The sequence below is a fragment of the Sebastes umbrosus genome, chromosome 6 (genome assembly GCF_015220745.1).
Source record: "Sebastes umbrosus isolate fSebUmb1 chromosome 6, fSebUmb1.pri, whole genome shotgun sequence".
Taxonomy (NCBI): Eukaryota; Metazoa; Chordata; class Actinopteri; order Perciformes; family Sebastidae; genus Sebastes; species Sebastes umbrosus.
In genome coordinates, this window is record NC_051274.1 from 13,672,802 (window position 1) to 13,699,770 (window position 26,969).

Sequence of the window (26,969 nt, forward strand, 5' to 3'; positions counted from 1 at the left end):
CAACACCAAAAGCAGCACAGGTAGCTTCTAAGCAGCTGTAATTCTATATGAAATCATTTCCAGTGCAGCCTCGAATCCGAACATCCAACTGTGGCTTTCACCACACTTTCAGCAGGAATATCAGTGTGCAGCCGAGAGGTAAGCCGGGGCGATGGATGGAATGTGCTTTTTCTGCCATTTATCATTCAGTGCTGGAGGTCGTGTACAGTTAGCCATCTGGATCCCGGGGAACTGTAGAACATTCTCCCTGATACCAGACTGTAAGCAGCAGTTGAGCCAAAAGTGTCGTGTTCCTGCGCGCAGACAGCTTTGCCACAGAGGTAATGAATAAGAATAAATGCAGCAGCTGTAAATGCAGCTTACGTAATGTGTTGCTCATGTGATATTAGGTACATTTTAAGACATTTAAATGTTTTTCCTTTTTCTCCCCACAGGCAGTATGTGGTACACTTCTGTAAAGTAGAGAGGGGATCACTCAGATCATCACCAGCCATCCGGCACTAACAAGAAAGACACCTACAGACACACCACTGGAGGTGAACAGCGTGATACAGTCAGTCCTGCGCACACACCACAGATACACACAAACACACTTACAGGGCACTCCGCAGGTGGGAAGCAGCGTGATCCAGCCTTAACGTTAACCTGTGCGGTGCTGCCTAAGATACTGACAACAACACGCGGCCCACCTCCGATGCCTTTGTTTGCTTTACTCTGAGTCGAGAGGGCCTAGTGTTGAAAAAAAGGCCTTCCACTCCACTTGAAATAGAGACAACGATTGGTAGTAGGTTTGCCGCGGTAGTCGTGTTACCGGTGTTACACGGTGGTCGGGCATACACCGATTACGTCACTTGCCCACCACCCCTGCAATTGTTTTGCTTTTTACAGAAATAAATTTAGTTAATTTTGGCGTATGAGCGGTGTGTTATCAATACATAGTCGGACGACAGATGCTACAAACTGAAAGTGAAAGTGTCTGCTCCGTATGGAGTCTCAGCACAGAGTAGCAGGAGTCCGATTTCATACACACGGGACGAGAGAGAGTTGACAGACAAGACGATGGCAGAGGATTTGGTGTCGAAGCGAAAAGCAAAAAACGTCTATTTGGCAATACTTCGGATTTAAACCCAATGCAATAAGGGAACCATAATATTAATGAGGCAATCGGTCACAACCGGTGTGCACGACGCAGCGGCTCCAGGTGGAAAACTGCAGCCTCGCAGCGAAAGCTGGACCGGAGAGACCAGACAAACAGCCATCCCACTGTAAAGATCAAAGTATAGCTCTACAGATATTGAGCGCCGTCTTTTCTTGCGAAATATCCGGTGTAATCGGCCACACCGGTGTTGTCACAAGTTTATCAACCGCTGGGAAAACTTCCTCACTGTGACATCCCTAATTGGTACCATTCCTTATTCTAGCAGGAAGCTACTCAACCTTCAACTCAGTCCAACTTTTCACTCCTTAATCTAATCTGGATCCTCCCCCAGCCCTGCATCTCGTTTGTTCTCCGTTATAATGTGGCTTATATGAATGTGTGTTTTTAAAGTACACTCTGTTAGTACAGCAGCAGCACCGGGCCAGCCAAGTCTTCGCTCCCCTCCCCGATGATTAATATGCGGGCTTATGGTGGAGCTGCGGGGACAAGGGGGAGGTCGAGACTGGAGATTTGTCTGTGGTTTAATTAGTGCATTCCTGGCAAATTCTCCATCCATAATTATGGCCGGGGTTCTTTCTGACCTTTCCGGTATTTTCTGCATGTTTGGCTTTTATCTGATCATGTTTTATTCAGTATCTTTGTTGTGTACATTCTGTTCAGCCTGTCTCTGCTGCTGCTGCACACACACAAGAAAAAACACTTTACAGGACGACCAAACGGCACTTTCTATCCTTTATGATTTCCCTTTGATTCCTTTTCTCTCCCCTACTCTGTGAAATTACAAGGTTGCGCCATGAAGCGATGGGGCCAACGTGGCACTGGCTGAGAAGCTTGTCCAGAAGGCAGACATACATATTTATAAACATGTCATTCTGTTTGCTTTCATAAAATTCTATTTTGCACGGATAAGGAGGGGGAAGAAAAAAAAAAACGTTCTAACAACAACATGTGAATAGCTTGCCAATGTCCCCGTCAGCCACTCAATGGATAGAATAGAAACTGTATTTTTTACTCCGAGGTGTTCTTTTTGACATCTAGGGAGGAGGCCGGTGAGTAAAATGTATATTTCAGCCGGAAAAGGATAGAAAAAAATGATGGGAAAGCTGTTGCGTTAAGAGCTTGCACATCAGTAATCAGAATAACAAGCATAATACTGGCTTACTAGGAGATTAATTATGTCAAACTAGTATCTGCATGTTGGAAACCTTTCCACAGAAGTCTTTATTCTCAGTTATCAAAACATATAAGCGAGAAAAAAAGATAGAAATATGGTGCACAAGCCTGTCACGCTCCACACTTCATAAGCCGTGTTGCTCGGCAGGAATTCACAGATGTAGCCCGCACAAACTATAGACATGATAAAGAAGATGAGTGTCTATGCATGCACATGGGCACACACACATGCACACAAACACTGCACATATAAGAGCAGAGGCAGCGCTGGGGGGATTTGGGCTGCCAGGGCCCCCTGTGGGGAAGCGATGGCTTCCTGTTTGCAAGCCTTTCTTTAGCGAAAATGCTTAAAACGGGCCAAACGAGAGCAGTGCTTATCCAGCAAAATTGCTGCTAGATGGAGCAGAAAGTGCACAAATTTTCTATGACACCCCAGTAATGAGGTTTTATATTGACCCAGGCACAGTGAGTGGAAGGGCTCGCTGCTCCTCTTCTCCTAAACTCAGTCAGCTCTCCTCACCCTCTATTTGGGGGCGCCCACTACAACAAGCAGTATGGGCTCAGACAGGTAGCGGAGCGAAAACACACACACACACAAACTAAACGAGGGGCACTCATCAAGTATTCATAAACCTCCATTATACTGCTGCTTTTTCCTTAAACTGTGAGAAAATAAATCATTTGTCCCTCTTTGCACAGAAGGAACATATTTTCTTCCTCGGCATGAAACGGGCCTTGTCGCAAACTTAAACGCAGAGAGCAATTTCTTTGGCTTTTTTTGGTGGACCTCCCCAAAAAGTTGTGCTTACTTGCCTCTCTCACTTTGATATAGGGCTGTGCAATTAATCGGATTTCAATTTCTATTACAATTACAATTTTGGCTTCAAACGATTACGAAAACAAGATAATCAAGGTAAAACAATTATTGTGCCTCATTCCATTTCGCAGTGATCCTCTTGTTTTGTCTTGTTTTATAAATCCAGTGCACCCCTTTCCTTTACAGCAGCTCAGCGGGTCAGGGATGACCGCTCCCCTTGTGGGAACTCTCACCCGGCGCTGGCATATGTCTTCCATAGTGGTGCGCCACAATCGGCTCTACGTTGGCTTGGAAAGGCATCTCGTCTACACAAAATCTTCTTTGGAAACATCATGCATTTAGAAAGTCAATGAGTAATTGTGTTATATAATCGTGATCTCAATATTGACCAAAATAATTGTGATTATGATTTTTGCCATAATTGAGCAGCCCTACTTTGATATAACATATCAAAGTATAGATTTAACTTTAAATCCAACTTTTAATGAGATTAAGGCAGAGTCAGTAGTGACACTATTATGCACTGGTCAAACTTTGTGCATCACCCAATTAATTTAGAGCTGGACCAATTAGGCTATTAATCGATTTGTCGATTGAAAGAAAATTGTTGGCCAACTATTTTGATAATCGAGTAATAGTAGCTATTAGTAATTCTTTCTAACAAAAATGCCAAACGTTCTCTGGTTGCAGCCTATGTGATGGTTTGCTTGCGTTTTTCTCTGTTTTATATCATTGTAAACTGAATGTCTCTTGGTTTTGGACTGTTGCCGGGACAAAACAAAGCATTTGAAGATGTCACCTCGGGCTCTGCAAAATGACATTATGACATTTCGGGACAATTATTGGCAGATTAATCAATAAAAAAAATAATTGTTAGTTGCAGCTCAAAGTGATTTATTAAATCTTCCGAGCCAACACCAGGATTTAAAAAAATATATAAACACAACCTACTAGAGTTGTTCCGATACCGATATCGGAAAATGCTTCCCATCAGGTATTGGCGAGTACACCAGTCTTTGCACTGATCCGATACCATACTTTATTAACTCCCCAAAAAATCAACCTTTTTAACTGGAAATCAATTCTTCTTTGCCGCTCCAAAACAGCAGCCTTCAGTGTGCTGCAGTCGCCCTGGATGTATCATGGCTGCCTCTGGCAACAACTGTTTTAGAGCAGCGGAGAAGAACTGATTGCAGGTAGTTTGTCACATCTGTTAAATAATAATTTTTATATATTTCTTTTAGCACACTGGTCTCAGATCGGTACTCGGTATCGACCGATACCGCAAGTTCAGGTATCTGAAGCGGTATCGGGAAGGAAAAAATGGTATCGGAACATCTCTACAACCTACTGTGCTTCTCTACACGTCTTTTTTTCTCATTTTTAAACAGCACTTTTAGAAGTTTATTTGGCTTCTCCAAAAATATTTCTATAAAAACAGTATTTTGTGCACATTATTATCTTCACATTATATATAGTATCACATTAACATGGACTAATTTGACACAGCAGAAATTTTTCTGTGAATTGATATGAGAAAGCAAGTCTGTTATATTCATATTTTTGCTATAGAGACTGTGCACCTCCAGAGAGGGGCCGTTCCTCCTCAGAGAAGCCAGCCAGGAGGACGCTCCTCCCCACCCATTAAACTGTCTGCTGATTTTAATGGAGATGAGAGGAGCTGATGTGATTGGCCATTACTGAAGTCTGCACCAACTCCACCTGCTGAAAAAGGATTCCTCTACAACCTGCTAATATGAATTGTATTAATGTTCTTTGGCTGCCTAATCCTCTTATACGGTACAAAATTGCAAAAAAAAAAAAATGTTGTTCACCCCCACATAGGCTTGTCTCGAAATTAGAGGCATACGTTTAAAAGAGAGAATAGGCATAATGTAGCATTTTATCTTGCAATGGTTTGAGCATATTTTACAAATATTTATTTCTCTAATCCAATACGTCTAACTTTTATTGGTCCCTGGCAAAAGTACCGTTACACTAAATAAAGACTATGTGAATGAAGTGACTATAATTGTTGGCTTTTATAACAAAACTGTACAAACAGAAGTGCAGATGCTTTGATAACTGTGCATGCTCTCCGTTTGATCAGAATCTCCCTGAAGACATCTCCCTCCCAGAATCCTAAGTGCCCAAGGCAGTGGCCCATGATGCACGGCTCTATATCCTGGAGCTGGAGCGAGTAAAGGTCAGCTCTGGATGTTTGTGAAAAACCAGGGGAGCTGCTGATCTCTGAACAGTTACTGTATTCACACAGTAGCATATGTGTACCATCTAGCAACTAACAATGACATTCACAACAGAAAGAAAGAGAGAGCAAAAGTAACATCTATCTGTGTTGCTCGCGATAAAAGTAAAGCTGAATATTGGTGTCTCAACGCAGCTCGACGCGAGCCTGGCACTCTCATTAGCAATATTTTCGTATGTCCATCAGGATAGCATGCGCGGAGCTATTTTAAGCAAATGCATCACCAGTGGGTTTTTGCAAAGTCTGCAGTCCTCTGATGAATTAAAAATGTATGCTTGGATGGAAATCATTTTGGTATACATCATAATTATTACCTTAAAGGGAAACCCATATCATTTCGAGCGAGGGTTATTTATAAGAATTATCTTTCTAAAGGATTTTAATAGTTCAGTAAGAGTGCTATCTGCAAACTTCTAACCACCGCGTAGGCCATTTAGTGCTGTTTTCTGTTTAATCTGTCCGACGGTGCCAAGATTCAGTCGGCGCTTTCTGACAACCGTAAGCCTCAAAGGCCACTCACAGTGCATTAGGAATGTTTTCTTTTTGACAGACATCAAAATGTGACCTTTAAATGATTCTTGTTATCAAGGAAGCTGAACAAGAAAATCGATAGGATGCAGCTGGAGAGGGGGGATTAATGCAGGGCAAATTGATCATTCCATTTCATTTTCATCTCGATTTGATGTGCCGGCCATACACACCTAATCTGACCGGCAAACTGCTTTTAACACTTCACAGGAGAATCCTTTGAGCAGGGAAATACAAGAAGCTCAACAAGCGTCTCAGTCACAGAAACGATAGGACGGGAGCATGAGCCTTTACTGACAGTTAACCTTAATAATAAAGAGGCTGTTTTTCCTTTTTCTTTTCATCACTTTCTCTGTGCTTTTTATAGTGCGCCTCAGCGCTGTTGCTGCTATTCACCACAGGGAATACACGATGGCGAAGCTCATTGTCTGTTTCGCACAGTTTATGGGTCCATCAAACTGCAAAAACAAATGCATTAATCATCAGAACACGCCGATAGATCATTAATTATTGTACCTCACTGTTGGTGTCACACGTTGTTGGATCCCTTCATGGATAATCAGGGCACTTTGGCGGAACTTTATTAGACAAACTGTTCATTTACAAAGCCGTATCTGGACGTGTATAGTGCATAGAGTCAGACAGATAAAAGACAATATTTCCTTTTAAAGAATCTCTCAGTAAACATTAAAAGGAATATCTGCCATAGAAGAATTGCACTATTTCCCCGGCGCCGCTACCCGTACAGATTGGGAGCGCATTACCGCCGAAATGCCAGAGCTCGACAGATAGCGGCGATAACAAAGATAGCAAATCTGGAAAATGAAAAATGGCACTTCTCTTCTACAAGGAGATACATCAGTGTTTATTAAATCAATGCCAGACAGAGGAATCTGAAGGTAAAATAATGAACCACTTATAAATGATCTTTGCTTCGCTGGGCCTTACCTGATCAGGGTGTTCAGGGACCACCAATGCGAGGCATATTAGGAGAGGTCTATTAATCCTGGAGCTTCTCATAGCTGACTATAAAATGTGAGAGTCCTCTGTGACTTGCCAGACACATCCTTTTTAATTTTTCAACGTTGAGAAAAAAAAAAAAAAAGTCAGCTGCACAGCTCTCATTGATTGGGTGTGAAAGTTTGGCTTGTCTGTGTATTTCTGCTGTACCGGCGTGGATATTTCATTATGGTGCTCTGGGACACACATTACGTGGCTCTGCTACCTTTTTTCGCGCGGCATCCATGGCAACTAGGGAGGCCGCTCTCCCCGCAGAAATGTGCTTTTAATTGAGTGACATCTAATCAGGCGGTGAAATACAGCGGTGGAGTTAACAAAACAGGTCAACGAGGGACAAGGACTAGCAGCTGCAATCGCTGTCGCAGCACGGCGCTTAGTCGTGGTGTTGACCGAGCCGCGTTGGTCCGGTTTTAATGAACTAAATTACAGGGTTGGAGGTATTCCTTCACAAGATCCTTGGGTGAATGTGTGATGGGATATGATGAGCCCTTCTTAAGACTACACCAGCTTGGGGAGGAGGCATGTCTTTGATGTGCTGAAATTACTGGAGCTGAGAGGTCTCACAAGCTCACGCCTTAACACATATTAAACAGCCTCGAAAGGAAATTTTTCACCGTCATCTATTTTTTTTTTTTTAGCTTGTTGCTTGGTGCACCGGGCTCGGGCTGTCTGCTATTTTCTTCCTCAAACACGGCTTGTGGTTTTAACTGAAATAGCATTTCTTCCTCATTATCAGATGTTGAATCAGTGCACAGGGGGACACCATCAACTCCCCTCGACCTAAAATCATCTGCGCTGACAGCGCTCTGGAGTGACATACGTGGCGGATATAGAGGTGGGTAGAGGCACAGTCTCAGTAAATCTTCAGCCCGCGCTTTGGGGAATCATTGGAATTCATGATCTTTTCTCAGTATGCTAACAATAATCTTCGGCTCGCTCTGTCTCGCACATCACCGGGCATAGCAAACACTTGTCTTCGCCGAGTCTCGGGGAGGCATCCGCTCCTCCTCGCCATGCAAATTTCCAGGCCGTGTCGCTCTTTGTATTACAACTATGTCCTCAACCTTTTCCAGTCACTGCCTTTCATTCAGCTGGAGGATGAATCCGGTGCTCACGAGTGGCAAGCCTGACACATACCTACATTCTTATTGAGGATTTTACTATGATGGAAATGGACTTTAACTCGTAGATTACAATAATTCTCTCAGACACATTTAAGGCTCTCTAAATGTCTAAACAAACGCACCCACTCCTGGAGCAACTCTGCCCTCGCTACGAGAAGAAAAAAAAAAAGATGCTTTTGTTAAACAGGGTATAACAAATGTTTCTGCAGTAAAATCTGCTGGATAAATAAAATGCAAACCCAAGACAAATTTGTCTGTGTTTGTATATTCCACTATGTGCAGAACTGCAAAGAGAGCCTCTTAATTGGAAGCACCTTAGATGGATGCTACTAAGCCTTTAGTTTGTGCTTTACTAGTCAACCGAACAGTTGCCACATGCGTTTGATCCGATCACAGCAGTGAACGTATATTTCGAAGAGGGTTTGATTCTTGTCGTTGCTGCTGGTGGCTGTTTTATCTTTGACTGGCCGGCTCATCTGTTGTTTTAATAATGAAATAGGAACAACTTTTGTTAGGTGGGAGGTTCTAGCATATGCTCTACATATTGATGTCATATGTTTTATGTATTTCATTATGTTTTATGTATCTTGTGTTTGAATCTGTGTGCGACAAATTTCCCTTTGGGCACAATAAAGTTGAAGTTGAAGCCGAAGTTAACATTAAGACAACAGATGGTTCTGATATAGTAAATTTGCACCACAACCACTAAAAGAGGTGCTGAATATGTTATGAGTACCAGTGAAGAACAAATAAAGATATAACCATACGCTCGGGCACATAAATTAATCACTGACGTTTTAAGTGCTCTTTGTCATTCTGTTTTGTTTCGCACATGCCAAACATTTACTACATTTAGGTGTGAACAAAAAAGCGATTTCACAAAAGGCCTGTTTTGGTTGAGAGTAAACATGCAAAGCTCGTGTGCAATCGACACTGCATCTTCATACTTCTTCATTAACATTAGGACAATAATCTGGTGACTAGTTTGTGATTGCAATCACATTTCAAAAATGTTTCCAAGGCAGTGTGTCTTATCATAACTCACGGTATTATGGAACCATTTCATCTGCCTCACCTCCAGCGTGAAGCTTTGATGGTGTCAAGTGGGAGACGACAACCAATTAAAAGAAAATCAGTCAAACAACTGGGGGTCAGATCTCAAGATGCTCCCAATCACTCATAATTTCCCGTTGTTAGGCTGCATTTTCCACGGCTCCTGATTGGAGTCTGATAAGTTGGTGTGCAGAATGGTCAGTACATCTGCGTATGGAACTGTAGCTCATTAAAAATAAACCCCAATGAAGTCTTGTCATAGATAAAGATGGACGATAAGACAGCTCCCAAAAAGTGAAGCCAAAACATCTCGAGCGCCCCCTGGTGGCTGGCTGCAGTATAGCTAATAAAGCCCGCCCCCTACATGTTAGCGGATGGGACATGGGCCAAACTAAAAAGTCAAAGTACACGTCAAATATAATTTTCCCAAAGATGGTTTCTGTCATTTTAAATAGTTCTTATCATGCTGATATATTTTCAGGTGATACGTTTGGTTTTAATGAGTTGTTTGGTGCTATAAAAAGGGGATGAGACACCATGATTGACAGCTGTGATTGACAGCTGCTCTGAGTGGAGTAGTTGCGGAGTCGGAGGCCCGGAAATTGTACAAGAGAGGAGATGTAACTTTAAAACTTTCCATAACCGTCACAAGTCTGTGCAATAGAACATGTGTAAATTTGATCATAAATGTAATTATAAATGAGGTATTATGGTTAGTTGTTGTGTCTTTCTAGCCAAACAGCTACCGTGGTGCTAACGTAGCAGCTAGATGGCCCACACTAACAAGTCAGCTTGGGATTAGCTCGGGCGGGTGTGTGGACAGGACCTCAATACCGTGGCTCCAGCTCCCTGATCACTACTGCGCAGACTCTGGCTCCAAATAACGTCCAAATCTCAAGATGGCAGCTCCCCGTATCCGGGATATTTTGGCTTCACTTATTCTATAATGGGTTGGAAGTGGAGACCCATCGTCCATCTATGTATACAGTCTGTGAGTCTACTACACCACCAAAACACTCCACTTATCCATCTTGTTTTTGAATAAAGGAAAGGCGGCCCTCAGAACTTGACAATGTTACCTTAAACAAACAAGGGCGTAGGTAAGTAGAGGTGCAGCACCTTTAATAATACCTGTGCCCACAACACTGCACAGGGCGATAACGCTCTGCTTGTTTTTAGGCATGCAAAGGCTGGGAGATGATAGGAATGGCATGCGTGGGGTCTGGCAGGACAAGCCAGTAGTCCTGATAGTGTTTCTGTGCACGTCCTCCTCTGTTAGTCATTACTGTGTGCAGACGAGGGGTGATGTTTACTCTGCTGAGACAAGCAAGTCTACTGCTCTGGGTTGCAACCTTGTGACTTCCTTCTCCCTCCTGCTGCCAGCTCTCGTAACGTCTAGCCCCGGCCCTGCCACTCCGTGGGCTCACTGGCCTATCGCTGATGCTAAATGCCTACCATCTACCAGGACCGGGGTTTTGGAGGAAATCTAGCAAAAAAACGGATGATGCATTTGTGTGCGTATCGTCTGCCTGGTGGGCGTTAGGTTGATATTTCAGGAAATAATAGCATAATACACACAAGGGATGTAATACTGCAATACATTGCTGTGCCATATTTCTTCCCTCTGTCTTTAGTTTCCTTGTGTTGTCATTTTCAAACATTACCTCCACCCACACACATAGGAGAAAAAAAGAGAGAGGTAGGTGACAGAGACTTACTGCAGTACACAATGTATGAAATAGGGAGTTGTAATCCTTGGTAATAGATAGAAGGAGAAATCAATGAAAACATGGTTGGATGGTTTATCATATAAAGATGATGAAAAGAAATGAGAGAATATAAAAAAGAAATTAAAGATGTTAGCAAACACAGTTGACATTATTTGTGTAATGCTAATAGCTCAAGGACAATAGAGGTAACAGAGCACAGAGAGAGACGAGGGTGAAATAAAACAAGACACAGATAAATTAAGAGAGTGCAACAGTTATAATGTGACAAAGAGAAACAATTAGAAAACACAAAGGGAGAATAATAAGGCGAGAAGACAGTTGAACATAACAGTTGTGATAGATAATGGCAATGGTTAATGGCAAAAGGGTAAAATCAATCATAATGCACCAAATAAAAAATGAAATGATTACCAAGCTTATGCAGGAGGTCAGGGGGTCAGAGGTCAAGTTCAATATAAACACGGAAACCATTACGGCGTCTGCACGGATGTCTCTGGAAAGAAATAAACAAGGAGTTGATGTAAGTACACTTCACTGTAAGTGCTGTTTAAGTCCTACATCTACTTGACAATATGTAGCACTCAAACATTAATGTGACACAATGCTGTAGTAAGCACTGATTCACAGCAGTGCACAAACCAGAGAAGCTCGGTTTCCTTAAGTGGTGGTGGGCTATTTCAGGGTTTAGTGAATCACACACACACACACACACACACACACACACACATATCCCAGTCCTTTAAAACAATAGAAGGCATCTTTTTATCATCCTATAACAGCGTCGCAACCATAAATTAAGCGTTTGCTCATTTCAAAACCTCTCAGCAAAATTAGGTAGACTAAGCAAGACACCAATGCAATGCTAACGCATCACTCATGCTTTATGTTTCATGCTTTCATGCCCGCCCCCACTCCTACGCTTACACACAAAAAGCAAATTCTTAGCTTACACACAGCGTAGACACTAGTAAGACAAAGAATGTGTTTGATTTTTTTGTTCAACCAAAAAAAAAAGGGAGAAAAAAAAGAATCCTATAGTAGCCGAGAAAAGAGTCTGTGAGGCTCCAGCACACTGAGGACAACAAAGGCATTACTCTTTGCCAAATAAAGAAAAACTACACAAATGGCTGCAATAGAAGCAGAAAGTATTAATCTATTTAAGTTTCACTTTTATTTATTAGATTTTTTTTTGTGTGAAGTGGATAAGAAATAAACCAATTAAAGATATTCTTTCAAATATCATTCAAATCTACAGTTTTCCTCTCACAACGATGCTCATGTGATCCATGTAGGGATGTCACGATACCAGGAATTTAGCAGTTGATACCAATACCAGTGAAATTACATGATTCTCAAAACCCATTTTGATACCACAGTATAAAACAAAAACAGAACAACAAATGCCATGTACTTCAACATACACTCCTTTATTACCGTTTGCATACTGTTTTTTGAGAATATATTAATTCCTGATGATCCGCTTCAAGTTTTTTTTGCCAAAAACTACATTTTACAAGATTACATTTGAACATATCATGACAACTTTAGAATTAAACTACGCCCAATACTATTTTTTACTGAATAGAGCTTGAACGCACCATAATGTTAGCTCACATTAGTTGTTAGCTCTGTTATTTAGCCAAGCAGGCTGCTAACAGCTAACATTACTAGCTCTCCTCCTGCTGGTTTCAACACAGATTTTTTTGTTCACAATGTAGCATTATCCGGGAAATTTTCCATCGTCCCTTTGTCGATGGGATGTCGTTAGTCTGAAGCACTGATACCCGGTGCCTGCGGTACTGTACTGTACGTCAAAACGAAATACAATGTCTATTGTATATATATTTTTCTATATCGTTTCTATCGCGATATAACCTGGACCTATAGTTATTTTTTTTTTCTGTATAATTTCACTTAAAACTGTTCATTTTGCACTCAGGTTCTTAAAATGAGAAAAAATCTGTACTTTTTTTTCATTTGTCAAGTAATTATTAATTCACACAGGAGCATACATCGTGACATCCCTATTGCTCTCACAACGACGCTAATGTGATCCATGTGCTATCAGTGACGATGGGGTCAGTGACACAGCATCACCACATGTAGCCTTCTCTTTTTCACTAGAGGACACAAATGCACTTCAGGTCCTGACACGTTGAAAGAAAGATATTGTCCATGTCCAGTTAAATGCCAGCATGCAAAAGATGCAATAACACAGAAGTGCAAATTTTACAGTGGAGTCCAATAAAACACCTACTAAAACACCATCTCGTCTTCAGCATAATAGGCTGATGACTCATTTTTTAATTGAAGCCCAAGAAACTGTACTTCTCGACTATTAAATTCTAAACCTAAAAACCCACTGAGGAGCATCTAAAGGGGCCAGATGTCACATTTATCAGCAAATATAATATAGAATATAAATGCTTTTTACAAAGGAGAAACGTGTTGTGCGGCCCTCGACCCAGCCTGAGCATCGAATCCAAACACCATTAGATGTAAGACAACACTACACATTAGGCCCTCAGGCAACATATCAGCATTGAAACAAGGAGGGAAGCACCTTTCAAAAACAACACCGGGTTTTATTAGTGTCTCGCACTTCAAGAAGATCATGCACAAACTCTCAAATAAATGCATTCTGAGATTCTTCTGTTGGTGCTATGAAGTATAGAAAGAAGCCCAAGGGTTGGGGAGACACTTCGGAAGGCTTCTGCATCTGTGTGTGATTAGTTCCACCACCTAAGATAAAGCACGCAGAGCGAATGTAACCTCATCATAATCTATGCGTCGCAAAAGGCATGGAAACACTCAACCAGAAAACAACAACAACTGCTGTACGGTATAGCCTACCACTGTGACAGCGCCTAGCGTAAACCATAGTCCTGCCAGTGTTCTCCACCCATCATTAATTGTCTGATCATTGTGGAACAGAAAACAGCACGGGTTTGAGCAGACGGGAGATCTCACAGGTATTAGCTGCTAATTGCCGTCAACCAAACAAGCAGCACTTTCTGGAGAAAGCAATCTATATTAATTCTTCCCATTCTCCCCTGCAGTATGCACGTTGGAACTTCTTGGGCGCGCGAGATAAATGCTTATACCATAATTACAACTAATTGTGCAAATAATTGCAAAGTTCTTGTGCCACATATATACCCCACAATAAAACAAAAGCAATCTATGTGGCTCTTGGCTGTGAAATTGAAACAGTCCTATTTCTCCGGTTTCTGTCTTCTACTCGATTATTATCTAGCATTTGTATCTGCTGTGTGGTAAAAGCCAGATTTTGCAAAAAGGAGAGGGTGGAAGGGAGATGCTAGAAGGGAGGGAGGCTGATGACAGGGATTCATGGATGCTCTGAATGCAGACATGCTATTCCACCCGTCTCGCCTCTGCCAACAAAACATTTGAAAAGCTTCAAAGCCCAAAGCCTCACGCTTTGGAATATGTCTTTTGATTATATCCAAGTCTCCTCTTTTTTAAAGGACGAAAGAAAAAAAAGAAAAGAAACAAACAAAACATCACCTGTAAATCGAGATAGCCTTTTTCAGAGGGTTTTTGCACCTAATCCCTTTCATTTCAGGTCAGTAAAATATTAGTGCTTTCTCACTGCTCTGATGGTCAAAGCACATTTCAAAGATTCTGTATGCCTCTCCAGCAGAGGGAAGAAGCAAGCAAGAGAGAGAGAGAGAGAGAGAGAGACAGGGCAGTGGGGAGCTCAGGCAATCCCCCATCTATTACAGACGAACCAATCATCAAAGACAAATTACAGTACACTTCACTGGGATATGCTAATTCCAAATGAGATGTAAGTCATCAAAAGCATTGCAATATTTTGCATGTCCAAATTGAAAATGTCTGCTTTAAGAACAGGTTGTAATACCTATATAGGATGAAATAAAAACATGAACCCCATCCGGGCCAACATGTACATTAAGACCCACTTCAATACAGAAAAATTGATGTGGTGTTTTACATAGTTTGTGACATCGTGGATGAAAGTAGAGGTAGTGATATCCAAGATGTTTCTTTTTAGTGAAAGCAGTCGATCATCGTCGATAAAAACACCACAGTGTTGGAAATGGGCTACGACATACAGTATGTGAAGGCCCAGTCAAATGTCTCTTAAGTGGATAGGTTGAATTGTGCTCCCTAAACCACCTTATTACACCTATGTTTTATGGGGGGGGAAAGAAAATATCTATACTCAATTGCGATTGAAATGTACCTTAAAGGAAGATTTGTCAAGTATTTAATAATCTTATGCAAATTTGATTACTTTATGCAAATGAATGTATATATTTCTTATTGGAAATCAATTAACAACACAAAACAAAGACAAATATTGTCCAGAAACCCTCACAGGTACTGCATTTAGCATAAAAAATATGCTCAAATCATAACATGGCAAACTGCAGCCCAACAGGCAACAACAGCTGCCAGTGTGTCAGTGTGCTGACTTGACTATGACTCACCCCAAACTGCATGTGATTATCATAAAGTGGGCATGTCTGTAAAGAGGAGACTCGTTTGTACCCATAGAACCCGTTTTCATTCACATATCTTGAGGTCAGAGGTCAAGGGACCCCTTTGAAAATGGCCAGTTTTTCCTCACCAAAATTTAGCACAAGTTCAGAGCGTTATTTAGCCTCCTTCGCGACAAGCTAATATGACATGGTGGGTACCAATGGATTCCTGAGGTTTTCTAGTTTCATATGATGCCAGTATCTTCACTCTAAAACTTTAAAACTGAGCCTGCTACAACCTCCGAAAGATCGATTGCATTAATGCGTTATAGAAATTAGTGGCGTTAAAACAAATTTGCGTTTATGCGTTATCGCTGACAGCCCTAATCTATACACATGAGTATTGCAATATTATGTTTTGTGAAGTGACTGTATAGATTCCCCAAAACACTGTATCGATCTTTAATTAACGTCTTAAAAATCTGACGGCCTGCTATCCGATCTTTCAGAGGTAGAGTAGTGGACTCAGTTTGAAAGCTAGAAAACCTAAGGAATCCATTTCTACCAACCATGTCATTCTAGCTTGTTGCGAAGGAGGCTAAATAACACCGGGAACAAGGAAATTCTGGCATGGCCCTTTTAAATTTCGTCCCTTGACCTCTGACCTCAAGATATGTGAATGAAAATGGGTTCTATGGGTACCCACGAGTCTCCCCTTCACAGATATGCCCACTTTATGATAATCACGTGCAGTTTTGAGCAAAAACCATACAGTTTTTTGCATGCAGTGCAAATTTGTGTCTGTTCTAAAATGGTGTATTACTACTAAACAGTCTTGGAATTGCATAAATTGGGTATCACTGTAAAACTGAGACTGATGATGCTGATGATGTTAGTCCCCATAGTAGCCATTTCACATAGTGACTTTTTTTTACTCCGATTGTATGCATATGTTGGTGTGTTCTTCATACTATGACAGTTTTCCCTAAATTAGATAAAAAAAATCCGCAATATATCGCAATTGAACACAATATATTGAATCGTTACCCCTGTATCATGATACGTATCATACCACCAGATTCTTGCCAATACACAGCCCTACTGTTTTGTGATTGATGATGATGTCAACATTCACAGTCATCTGTGAGTCAAACTGTGACACATTTAGTTATGAGTTAAGATTTCTGTGGCCGCCTTAGATCCTCGCTTGTCTTGTTATGTGTGTCCAGACATGGCATTCCTCCAGAAAAAGAGATAGAAAATAGAGAAAAAGTATTGTTGATTGTGGAGACACTATCTAATTTTCAATGTCATCCTTTCACTTAAGCATAATGCTATGTACGTTCTTAATCCTTTCTTTGTGTTCTTTGTGAGGCCAGACAGGCAGACAGTAATTGTTTCCCCCTATTGTCTGTTTGTGTCGGTAAGCGCGGTGTAATCAGCGTGCATAGCTGTGGCTCAATTTCTGCTTTAGGCCTCAGTTTTTATAGGAGGCTAAAAAGAGCTGCATTAGTATGTTTCTTCTCCTGTTAAATGTAACCATACACAAGTGGTTTGTTTCCCATTGACATTTAAGTTTGGGTAAATAAAAGTGAATTTGCACCGAAGTCTCTTGTGTCTGACTTCTTTGGTCCCCAACAATGTCCCAGTTAAATTCAGATTATAATTAGATTGTTGTGGTGGGATTGGTTGTTGAGCAAAAAAGGTATTGCTGCAACCATTGTAGTTAAAAATATCTATTTATATATGAAAGTAGTCTGGACTATTGTTAACCCTCGAAGTTTAATTCTTTTTGTATCATTATCACAGCAAACACGACTCATTTTGTTTGTTTTCTGTAATCTATTCTTGAATTAGTTTGTCGTGTAAACAGTATTTGCGCTAACTATTTTTCTATCTGCACATGCTCACTTGAGAATAAACAAAACATAAGAACATCTAAATTTAGTCACTCTGCAAAAACAAAAAGCATTTCCCAGTTCCTTTTGTTCTGTAAAGTGCTGATTACATATCAACAAACTGTTCTCTCCTTTGCAAAGCATCTAACGGCAGATATTATAGTGCATATGCATAATGTAATTTCCACTGAGATCATAAACACATCGATGACTCATTTTATGTTTTTGCTAACTATAGGCTTGCCCGGTGATCTTTATTCGGTACAGCGCGGACATTATCAATGTGCTGTTGATTTGTAGAACAGTGCTGTCAATAGGGAGCAATAATTGCATCTTTAGCACATCAGTTGCAACATCAGCAGCAGTGCAGTAAAAATGAAAATATACAGAAAGGTTCCCCCCTCTAGACAGACAAATATGTGTTTGAAGACAGCAACCTGAAGCTGTAGGCTGCTCTGCACAGCGTTCTCACACAATGTTCTCAGCTCTCTGTACTCAGTCACTGCGAACGGCCAAGAAGTAGCCTCCCCCCCTTTAAAACCACAAATTGTTTTTTCCACTTCAGTTTTTGTATGGCTTAAACTGTTTCCAGTCTTAAAACTGAGCTAAGCTAACTGTCTCCAGGCTGTATAGCTTCATATTTAGCATATAGATATGAGAGTGAGATCGATTTTCTCATCTGACTTGCTGCAAGAAAGCTAATAAGCATATTCCTCAAAATGTCGAACTGTTCCTTTAGAGCCAATTTAAAATCCAAACGTGAAAAAAACGCTTTTTTCTGCTTAAATTAAAGATGTTTCAAGAGCAATATAGTGTTTATCTTCAGTATAATATTAAATGAAAAGATATTGATTTGTGAAGCTACCTCCTCTGATCAGCATCACTGTCCTCCATCATTGTTTCTATCGTTGATTTGAGGAGGAACACTGCCAAAATGCAGTTGGTTTAAACAATAGAAACACAGACAGACAATTACCCAGTCCTGAGGGAGTCACAGACTAAAGAGCTGGTCAATATTTCTGTGCAACATATGCATCAAAATGGCTCGGTCAGCTCCAGCGTCCTGCTGCCCGCTCTGTTCTCTCCCTCTTAAGTGCCTCTTCTCCCAATCTGTGTCCGAGGGGAGTACAATTGCCACTATCAGTAAGGTGTGAACACGTTGATGAATTCACCCTTTTGCGTTCGACACCTGATATGTAAAAGCGCTGCTTACGTTCAGAAGAGCGCTGCTTCTTTGACAATGTCAATATTTCTCCGCAACATGCAGAGTAGGCACATAGACTAATGACGGACCAAGTCTATCAGCAAATGAGAGCACAACGGGAGCAGAGGGCTGGGGGGAATTAATAGCTTTGGCAACAAATGACCTGACAGGACGACTGCAAACACACAGACAGACAAAAAGGCTTGAAAACATACACGCTCAAAGGCACCGGTACACATGCATACTCTCAAAACACAAAACCACAGGGCAATGTTTCCTTAAAAATACAGGATGTTAAGATATACTCACAGCCTGCATGTCACTAGTGGTAACATGTGAAAGTGAAAGACATTTGAAAGCACATGTTTCTGTGTTTCAAAGGCTCCTCTATTAACAGTGTCTTGTTGTGGAATGGTAACCAAACTCCTCTGTGACTTTCCCCCACGTCGGTCTTCGTTATTTAAGGCATTTGTGGTCAGGTAAACAGATTTTTATTTCTTCAGTTCTTCAATAGAAAAATCCCTTACTTACGTCTCATTTGATGCCCCCCCGACACCCTCCGCCCCTCTGTTCTCATACTCCCAGCACCCCCATCCTCCAGCACGAGGCTTATCATGAAAGCACAACAAGGATATATTGTCAAGAATTCTTTTAGGGTAGTCCTGATTGAAGAGGCTGACTTTTATTCTCTCAAGTACACCCTTCCTCTTTTCCCTCTGCCATGGTACACAAGGGTACCATTATGGTGGCTGTGGACTTCATCCATTCATCATTCTTCTCACCTATGAAGCAAAACACACATATATCAACTACAGCTGCCCTCCCTCTTCTTTAAATCACGCTTTGTTCTGCTGTGTGGAAAGAAAACTGCCTCAGCGTTGGACATTAACACCCACTGAGCCGAAGGAGAGGGATGCATGAAGAGTGCTTCGGCGGTTGCGCTGCACAGTTTGAATTCGAGAAATGGAAGAAAAGCAATTAAAAAGTGTTTTTTTTTAGGATTTAAATATCTTTAAAGGTGTTAAATGCGCAATTGGGAGCATTTCTATGGCCTCCGCACGGCTCTCAACTAGACTTGCCACGGTAGTCGGTATTACCGGTGTTACCGGTGTTTCACAGTGTTCGGGCATCTACCGATTACATTACTTTCCCACCGCCACCACTGATGTCTTTCTTTTTTTTAATAGAAATAAAAAAACATTTAGTTCATTTTCGCGTATCAGCACCGTATAATCATATCATACATAGTCGGACGACGGACGCTATAAACTGAAAGTGAAAGTGTCTGCTCCGTACGGAGTCTAAGCACAGAGTAGCAGTTGTTACAGATACAGATACGAGAGAGAGTTGATAGACAAGATGATGGCAGAGGATTTGGTGTCAAAGCGAAAAGCAAAAGCGCCTATTTGGCAATATTTCAGATTTAAATGCTATAAGGGAACCATAAAGTTAATGAGGCAATCGCAGTGCAGAGGACGGAGCATTCGCAGCCAGTGTGCGCGGCACAGCGGCGCCAGCTGGAAACCTGCAGCCCTGCAGCAAAACCTTGATCCGAGAGGCCAGACACACAGCCATCCAACGTTAAAAATCAAAGTAAGCAATCTACTTATATTGAGCGTCATAATCGGTAACACTGGTGTTGTCACAAGTTTATTCACCGGTGGGAAAATGTCTTCACCGTGACATCCCTACACTCAACATGGCGACGGCTGAGCCGGCGGCTCGTAGCTAATGGTGCTAGCAGAGTTAAAAATGAAAACCATAGCAACACTGCTGGCAGAGTTAGCCTGAGGGTGATGCTACGCTTCCACAATAGCACCATCGGTCTGGACGGCATTATCAGTTGCAACCGCCGTATGAGTGCAGTGCAGAGTGGCGACTATGAGTTAGCCGGTTGGGCACGCTCACATGCACTAACATACACTAAAAGCACCTGCCGCCGGCCCGGTGATGTCAACAAAGCAACGAGATGCTTGGATTACAACACACAGAGGGAGAGTGACTTCATTCTCTGCTCAGGTAGACATTACTCCTCTATAACTTTACATAGCAAATAGGTGTTTGATGCTATATTAATGCTCTGAATGTTGTATAGAGCATCTTTAACAATTAAAGTATATCTTTCTCGTTTATGAATTTGGTGTTGAGTTGGTAAATTCTAGTTTAAATTTAGAGTATTTGTGCAAAGTCTGACAAAGCAAGATAATGAGTTCACATGTTTTTCTGATATTTTTTTTTTTAACTCTGCCGAGGTAAAGTCCCATTACGAAAGGAAGCAATTCCCTCAATACGGGAGGTTAATGATTGTGTTTGATGTAGATATTATCATAAGTGAGCCCATCCAAACAGCTTGCAGCTGGTTACAGCTCTGTTGTGTCCTCTACAGCTTTTCACAGGGTTTTAGACTTAAGTGTGCTGTGACAGTTCGTAGGTGATATCAGGACTCATTATGATAAATGTAGGCTATTACAGCGAAAATCACAGGCCACACACTCCACTCAATGTCTGAAAAGAGACTGGAAAAATACATCACTATCCTCTGAGTCGTTTACCGCACAAATACATTTCCCTAAATGGTCTATCATTGGTAGATGCCAACTAAGGAGAGCCAGTATGCAGGCTAGGAATGCCAGTAATGAGCCAACATAAGTGGTTACTAGCACAGAAATGTTAATGACGGGTACATATACCAATAGACTGTATATAAGAAGTGGACGTAGTCACCGTGACGTCACCCATTGGTTTGCGGACTGCCCTTTTGAAGCCTCAAGTTTGGCATTTTAGCAGTCGCCACCTTGTTTTTTGGCCGTCGCCATCTTGGCTCTTTGCAACCAGAAGTGACACGAGAAGGCGGAGCTAAGAACAACGGAACGCTGAATAAGACATTTTTACGTGACCAAAAGGGTTATAATTAAATTTCACAAACTAAAAACACACTGTGAAAGGATTTAAAGTGTACGACGAAAACACAGACAACTCCCAGACCGGACAACGCCTTGGTAGCGAACTGTCAATCACAAGGTAGCCACACCCTAAAACATACCCCGCTTTATGGTCTATTTGACTCTAAATGGGACCAAAACATCATGCTGTATTGAAGAAGACTTGAAACTAGTGATTGAGACAATAAACTCATGTTTACAATGTTTACTGAGGTAATAAATCAAGTGAGAAGTAGGGTCATTTTCTCATAGACTTCTATACAATCAGACTTATTTTTGCAACCAGAGGAGTCGCCCCCTGCTGGCTATTTGAAAGAATACAAGTTTAAGGCACTTCCGCAATGGCTTCATATTTCAGACCCGGAGATATCTCACTGATATATAATCAGCCTCTCATTTACCTCCTGTGAGTAATTTAGGGTTTGTTGGATTACTGCAAAACCAACATTCAAAGAAAGACAAGTATTTAGCAGCAGGATATTTTAATTCTAGGTTGACTAACAATTTAGCAATACATTCTTCAATATTACCAACTTACATTTTTTTTTTACTCATATAATATCTCCAAGGTTGGTTTGTTTCATAATGAATATGAAAATATGATGCCTCCTACTAAAATAGCATAGCATAGCACAAGGCCATGTTCAATTCATCTGAAAGTGTGTATACATCAGTACAAGGCTAGTTTGGAATTTACTCAGCTGGACACCTTGTCCTAGGAGATGGAGCATGACCAGTTTGCATACTGTATGTAGGGGAGTTAATTGTGGTGGGATTATTTGCCATTTATTCATTACACAAGCAATTTCTCTTGCATTATTCATCTTCCAACAGGATCCGGGGCATGTTTTAATCATACTGAATGCAGATTGACAGTGCTGTGTCACCACTTCTTTCGAGTGAAAAAGCAGAAAGCTAGCCCATCTTTGTTCAGTGTTGCAAATGCTAAAACGTGAACAGATTGAAAAACTGTCCATGTCCAAATATCACTGGCATTTTAATGAAAAGAAGATGTTTACATGTTTTTTTTTCTTTCTTTTTTGTAATGGGATTGCAAAATGCCAACAAAATGGGCAGGCTAGCTTGTGAGGCTGTGATACGTCCACACAGTAGGGGGGATCTGTCCTTTTAAGCTCTAATCCTTTCCTCTCTACGGAGGAGGAGAGGGTGGAGATCAGAAAAGCAGAAGAGAAGGTACCCTCTCCCAGACACAGACCCATGTCATGGCACTCCTCCTCCTGTCCTGTACTGAAGCTGTCACTATCGGTGTCTGGGGCCATGAGGCAGGCAATTTTAGCGTCGTGGTGTGAATCGATACCCAATCACATCACGTTCTCAGGCAGCATATCAACCTGAAGAGGCCGTAGCGCAATTTACAGCATATTGTTTTTGGCCCTGGGAGCAAACAGGCACGAGGAGTAATAGAAGCATCATGGCAGAGCAAGACAAGGCCTTGTCGTGGCCATAACGGCCTTATCTCTGGTCACAGAAGTACTCATATTAAACACTAGAGCCAAGGAGGGCTCGCAAACACGCAGAGTGCATGATGCAACTGCTGTCTAATTTCAACTGTGGAATCCAATATGGTGGCTTACATTACTTTAATGCAGGAGTTCTCGTCTTAACAAAGACTACTTGGAAAACATCTGTCTACCAGTAGGCCAATGTCAAATACTGTATATTGTGAAACAGTATAGTATGGTATAGTATTTCTAGTTTGTAGTTTTTTGTTTATTTGAGGACAAGATTTCACATGGTTGAATGATGCAAATATGCCACAAAAGTCACTGGATCTCCCGACACAACACCCCGGTTGAGCTTTTCTTGCAGCCTAACATTGTTAAAATAGAGCAGCTTATATTGGTAGCGAGTGCAACGATTAGCGGACTGACTGTTTGACTGCTGTCTCTCTGTGTGTGCAAAGCCCCGCACTGCATCGCAAGAGAGAACAAAAGGTGTGATGTCTATGAGAACTTGTGGCCAAATGCAGAAGACAGGGTTGACTAGCACTGTTGTATTTCCATATCTGTCGCCAAGTACTGTATGTATAGTGAATATGAATAGTCTTGTATTGCATAGCTGGAATTACTTTAGTTTCATTTTGTGCTGTTGGAATTACGCACAACGTGCATTCCATCCAATAAAGAAGTGCCCTTCGTTTTGAGGTAAAGGAATCTTGGTTTATGCAAAATAATTTAATAAACAAAGACACATCAACTGTGATACATAATGTAACACTACTTGTTGTTAGTCTTTTTTCCGTCATTGTGTAATGAGTGACAAAGTGTTACTGCTGGGAAACAAATGTCAGTGTTCTGATACATCAAGTGTTTTGGTTGCATTAGTGCATTTTGGATGTGCATTATTAACTATTTTGCTGAGCTGCATGTCGGTGAAGAGAACTGTCTGAAGAGTTTTCTAAAAACTCTACTAGAAATGAGTACAGAGAAATGTGTGTTACAAATTGTAGAAAGAAATATAGACATCATGATATTGACATGTGATGTCTGTATATAACAACAGGAAGTGTGCCAGTGAGGCGAAACAGTGCAGGTGGGATTTGAAGAATCAAACTCCAGGGGGGGGCTGGGATAGATTCATCATTCAGAATAAAAAACAAAAACATGATGTTTGTTTGTCTGCAACTTGCATCTTGTCATCTCAACAAGTGGTTTCCATGCACACCTGCAATCATTACCTTCACACAGCAGGACTGCCACAGTGGAACGCACTGCCACGCTGGGAGCATAGTGTGTTGCATGGATCAGAGTCGACCAAAAGGAAAACAAAAGCTAAATTGGCATAGGCTGGATTGGAATACATGCTACACCTAAGCAAAAAAAAAAACATACTTCATGTCCTGCATGTACTGTATATACTGTATATACTGCGGCCATACAGTCTTCAAATGTAACTGCATTGAAAGAGACAATGATAAGACTACAGTAAAAGCCTCGAAAAGCAATTGTAAAATTGCAATCAAGCAGAAAAATCCATGGCAGGTAATTACTTACATGCTTCGGCAAACACAGCTGTTGTACCTTACCTCATCTTATAGAAAGAACAATATACTGTATATGTCTGTAGAATTCATTCAGAATTGGATAAACCAATGTGGCAAACAATGTCTTGCATAATATACAGTACAGGTCTGGTGTACCTGTACTGTACAAGCATGTTTCTTCATGGTTACACTGAGAGCAGGTATTGAGGTGACTTTTACCAGTGTTAGTACTTATGTTGGGGTGGTCCACTGTTTGTAAGTGTTCAATCACTAATCTGATCTGAGGAAACAGGGCCATTATGGGTGAAAATGAAAGACGTATCACTACCGTTTGATTGATGCGGCTATTCCCCCGGGGGAATAAGCCACTACTTCACTTTCAACAACTGCAGCTGACACAATGCACTGTACCTGAGATGGTTGTTATGGCTACGTAATTCTCTTAAAATGATGCTTTTATTCAGTGCAAAAGCGACTGAAGCAAGTCAAGGGCAGAGCTGCCAAAGCATTTACCTTCACAGCTCGGAGAAATATCAGCTTTGAACGTGTTCTCTGGCTTTTCTTGTAATATGCAGTCGTGATGAAAGTGTATTTGTGTTTGGTTTGAGGTTTTTTATTTAATGTGGATTCATCGGTGCTGGGGAATTAGGCACATTTTTAAAAGATGTATTCAGGTGTTGTAATTTGTTCATTTTTATCTAGAGCTGCAACTAATCATTTTACCAGTAATTCAACCAGAGAATGTTTGGCTTTTTTGCTACAAAAAATGACTTTAAACTATTTATCAATCATCAAAACAGTTGCTGATTCATTTTCAGATCATTGATTAATTGAATATCATTTCAGCTCTACTTTTATCCCAGTTGAGAGTGATCCAAAGATGGACCGATAAGCAGCCACACAAGGACAAATCCTGGTAAATCCTCTTATTTTGTTAAACATTTATTTAATGGCCACTTGCCCTTGCACTGTGGTCCCTGTCTCTGCTAAGGCCCAAAACATGTCCCCGCCAATACACATGGAGTCACGCCAGTCATTTCTTCTTCCCCAACCCCCCCCTACAAGCAGGGCAGGAATTACACATTCGGAGGTTCACTCTTGTCTATCACCCCAAGATCCCAACCCACTTCGCACAACGCAACCAGCAGGAGTCACTAATGCGGCGACAAAGACGTGACTGCACCTGCAAACACTGCTAATTGTGTTCGCATGTGGCACTCTAATCCAGGGCTCTGCAGTCCTTTTATCCCCGTGTCCCTGAACACCTTTAATTTCTGACATCAAAGTAGCAAAAGAGTAGTTGTTCAATTCACACTACACCCCTTTTACTACACCTCTCTCTTCCCACGTCGGCACACCCAAGTTCAAAGAACCAAAATATATCAGGATTACAATAAATGTCAGCTGTTGCTTTGATATCAAACAGGGGCATGCAAGAAAAAAACTGAACTGTGTATGGGTGACAAAAATGCCTCCTTTCCTGAAATAAAGCCTCACCGTGTCACAAATTTACAAAAGTAATATGATGCAAATAAGTGTGCTGATTTCTTTCAATTTAATCTTCATAGTTTTTGTATTATAATTAGGGCTGTCAATCGATTCAAATATTTAATCGCGATTAATCACAAATTAATTCCACATTTTTTATCTGTTCAAAATGTACCTTAAAGGGAGATTTTGTCAAGTATTTAACACTCTTATTAACATGGGAGTTGCCAAATATTCTTGCTTTATGCAAACGTATGTATATATGTATTATTGGAAATCAATTAATAACACAAAACAATGACAAATATTGTCCAGAAACCCTCACAGGTACTGCATTTAGCATTACAAAATATGCTCAAATCATAACATGGCAAACTGCAGCCCAACAGGCAACAACAGCTGTCAGTGTGTCAGTGTGCTGACTTGACTATGACTTGCCCCAAACTGCATGTGATTATCATAAAGTGGGCATGTCTGTAAAGGGGAGACTCGTGGGTACCCATAGAACCCATTTTCACTCACATATCTTGAGGTCAGAGGTCAAGGGAGCCCTTTGAAAATCGTCATGCTAGTTTTTCCATCACCAAAATTTAGCATAAGTTTGGAGCTTTATTTAACCTCATCGCAAAAAGCTAGTATGGCATGGCTGGTACCAATGGATTACTTAGGTTCTAGTTTCATAGATGCCCGAATCTTCACTCTAGCTTTAAAACTGAGCCCACTACAACCTCCGAAACATCAAATAGTGGCCAGGCCGTGTCAGGTTTTTAAGAGGTTAATTAAAAATTGCAAGTTGCGTTAATGCGTTAAAGAAACTAGTGGCATTAACACGTTATTATCGCATCTTTGACAGCCTTAATTATAATAATAATTATTTTATTTTTAAGTCTTTCAAGTCATGTCTATGAAATGGCACAGCACGCACACTTCATGTATACAAAATGCATTGAAATTACATGTAAAATAAGAACATGTTTATCTATAATGAAGTCAACCAGGTCATCCTAGCAGGCTTGTGCATACATGTTAGTTCTGGGAGGAATGGATCAGAAGCTGCATTCTGACATTTCCATTCACAGATAGCAACAGCTAAT

The 26,969-nt window shown here is 41.1% G+C and overlaps 1 protein-coding gene across 9 annotated transcripts in view; it reads right to left on the reverse strand.

The window, feature by feature from the left end:
* The window catches only part of camta1a (calmodulin binding transcription activator 1a), a 342,481-nt gene that overhangs the window by 270,729 nt on the left and 44,783 nt on the right, over positions 1 to 26,969 (reverse strand). For 2 of the 9 annotated variants that reach the window (XM_037771702.1, XM_037771701.1), the window contains one exon: positions 11,282 to 11,363. The exons of the other annotated variants lie outside the window; for them this stretch is intronic. In XM_037771702.1, coding sequence (XP_037627630.1) covers positions 11,282 to 11,363 — 82 coding nt within the window. The remainder of the gene's footprint in view (positions 1 to 11,281; positions 11,364 to 26,969) is intronic. 9 annotated transcript variants of the gene reach the window in all.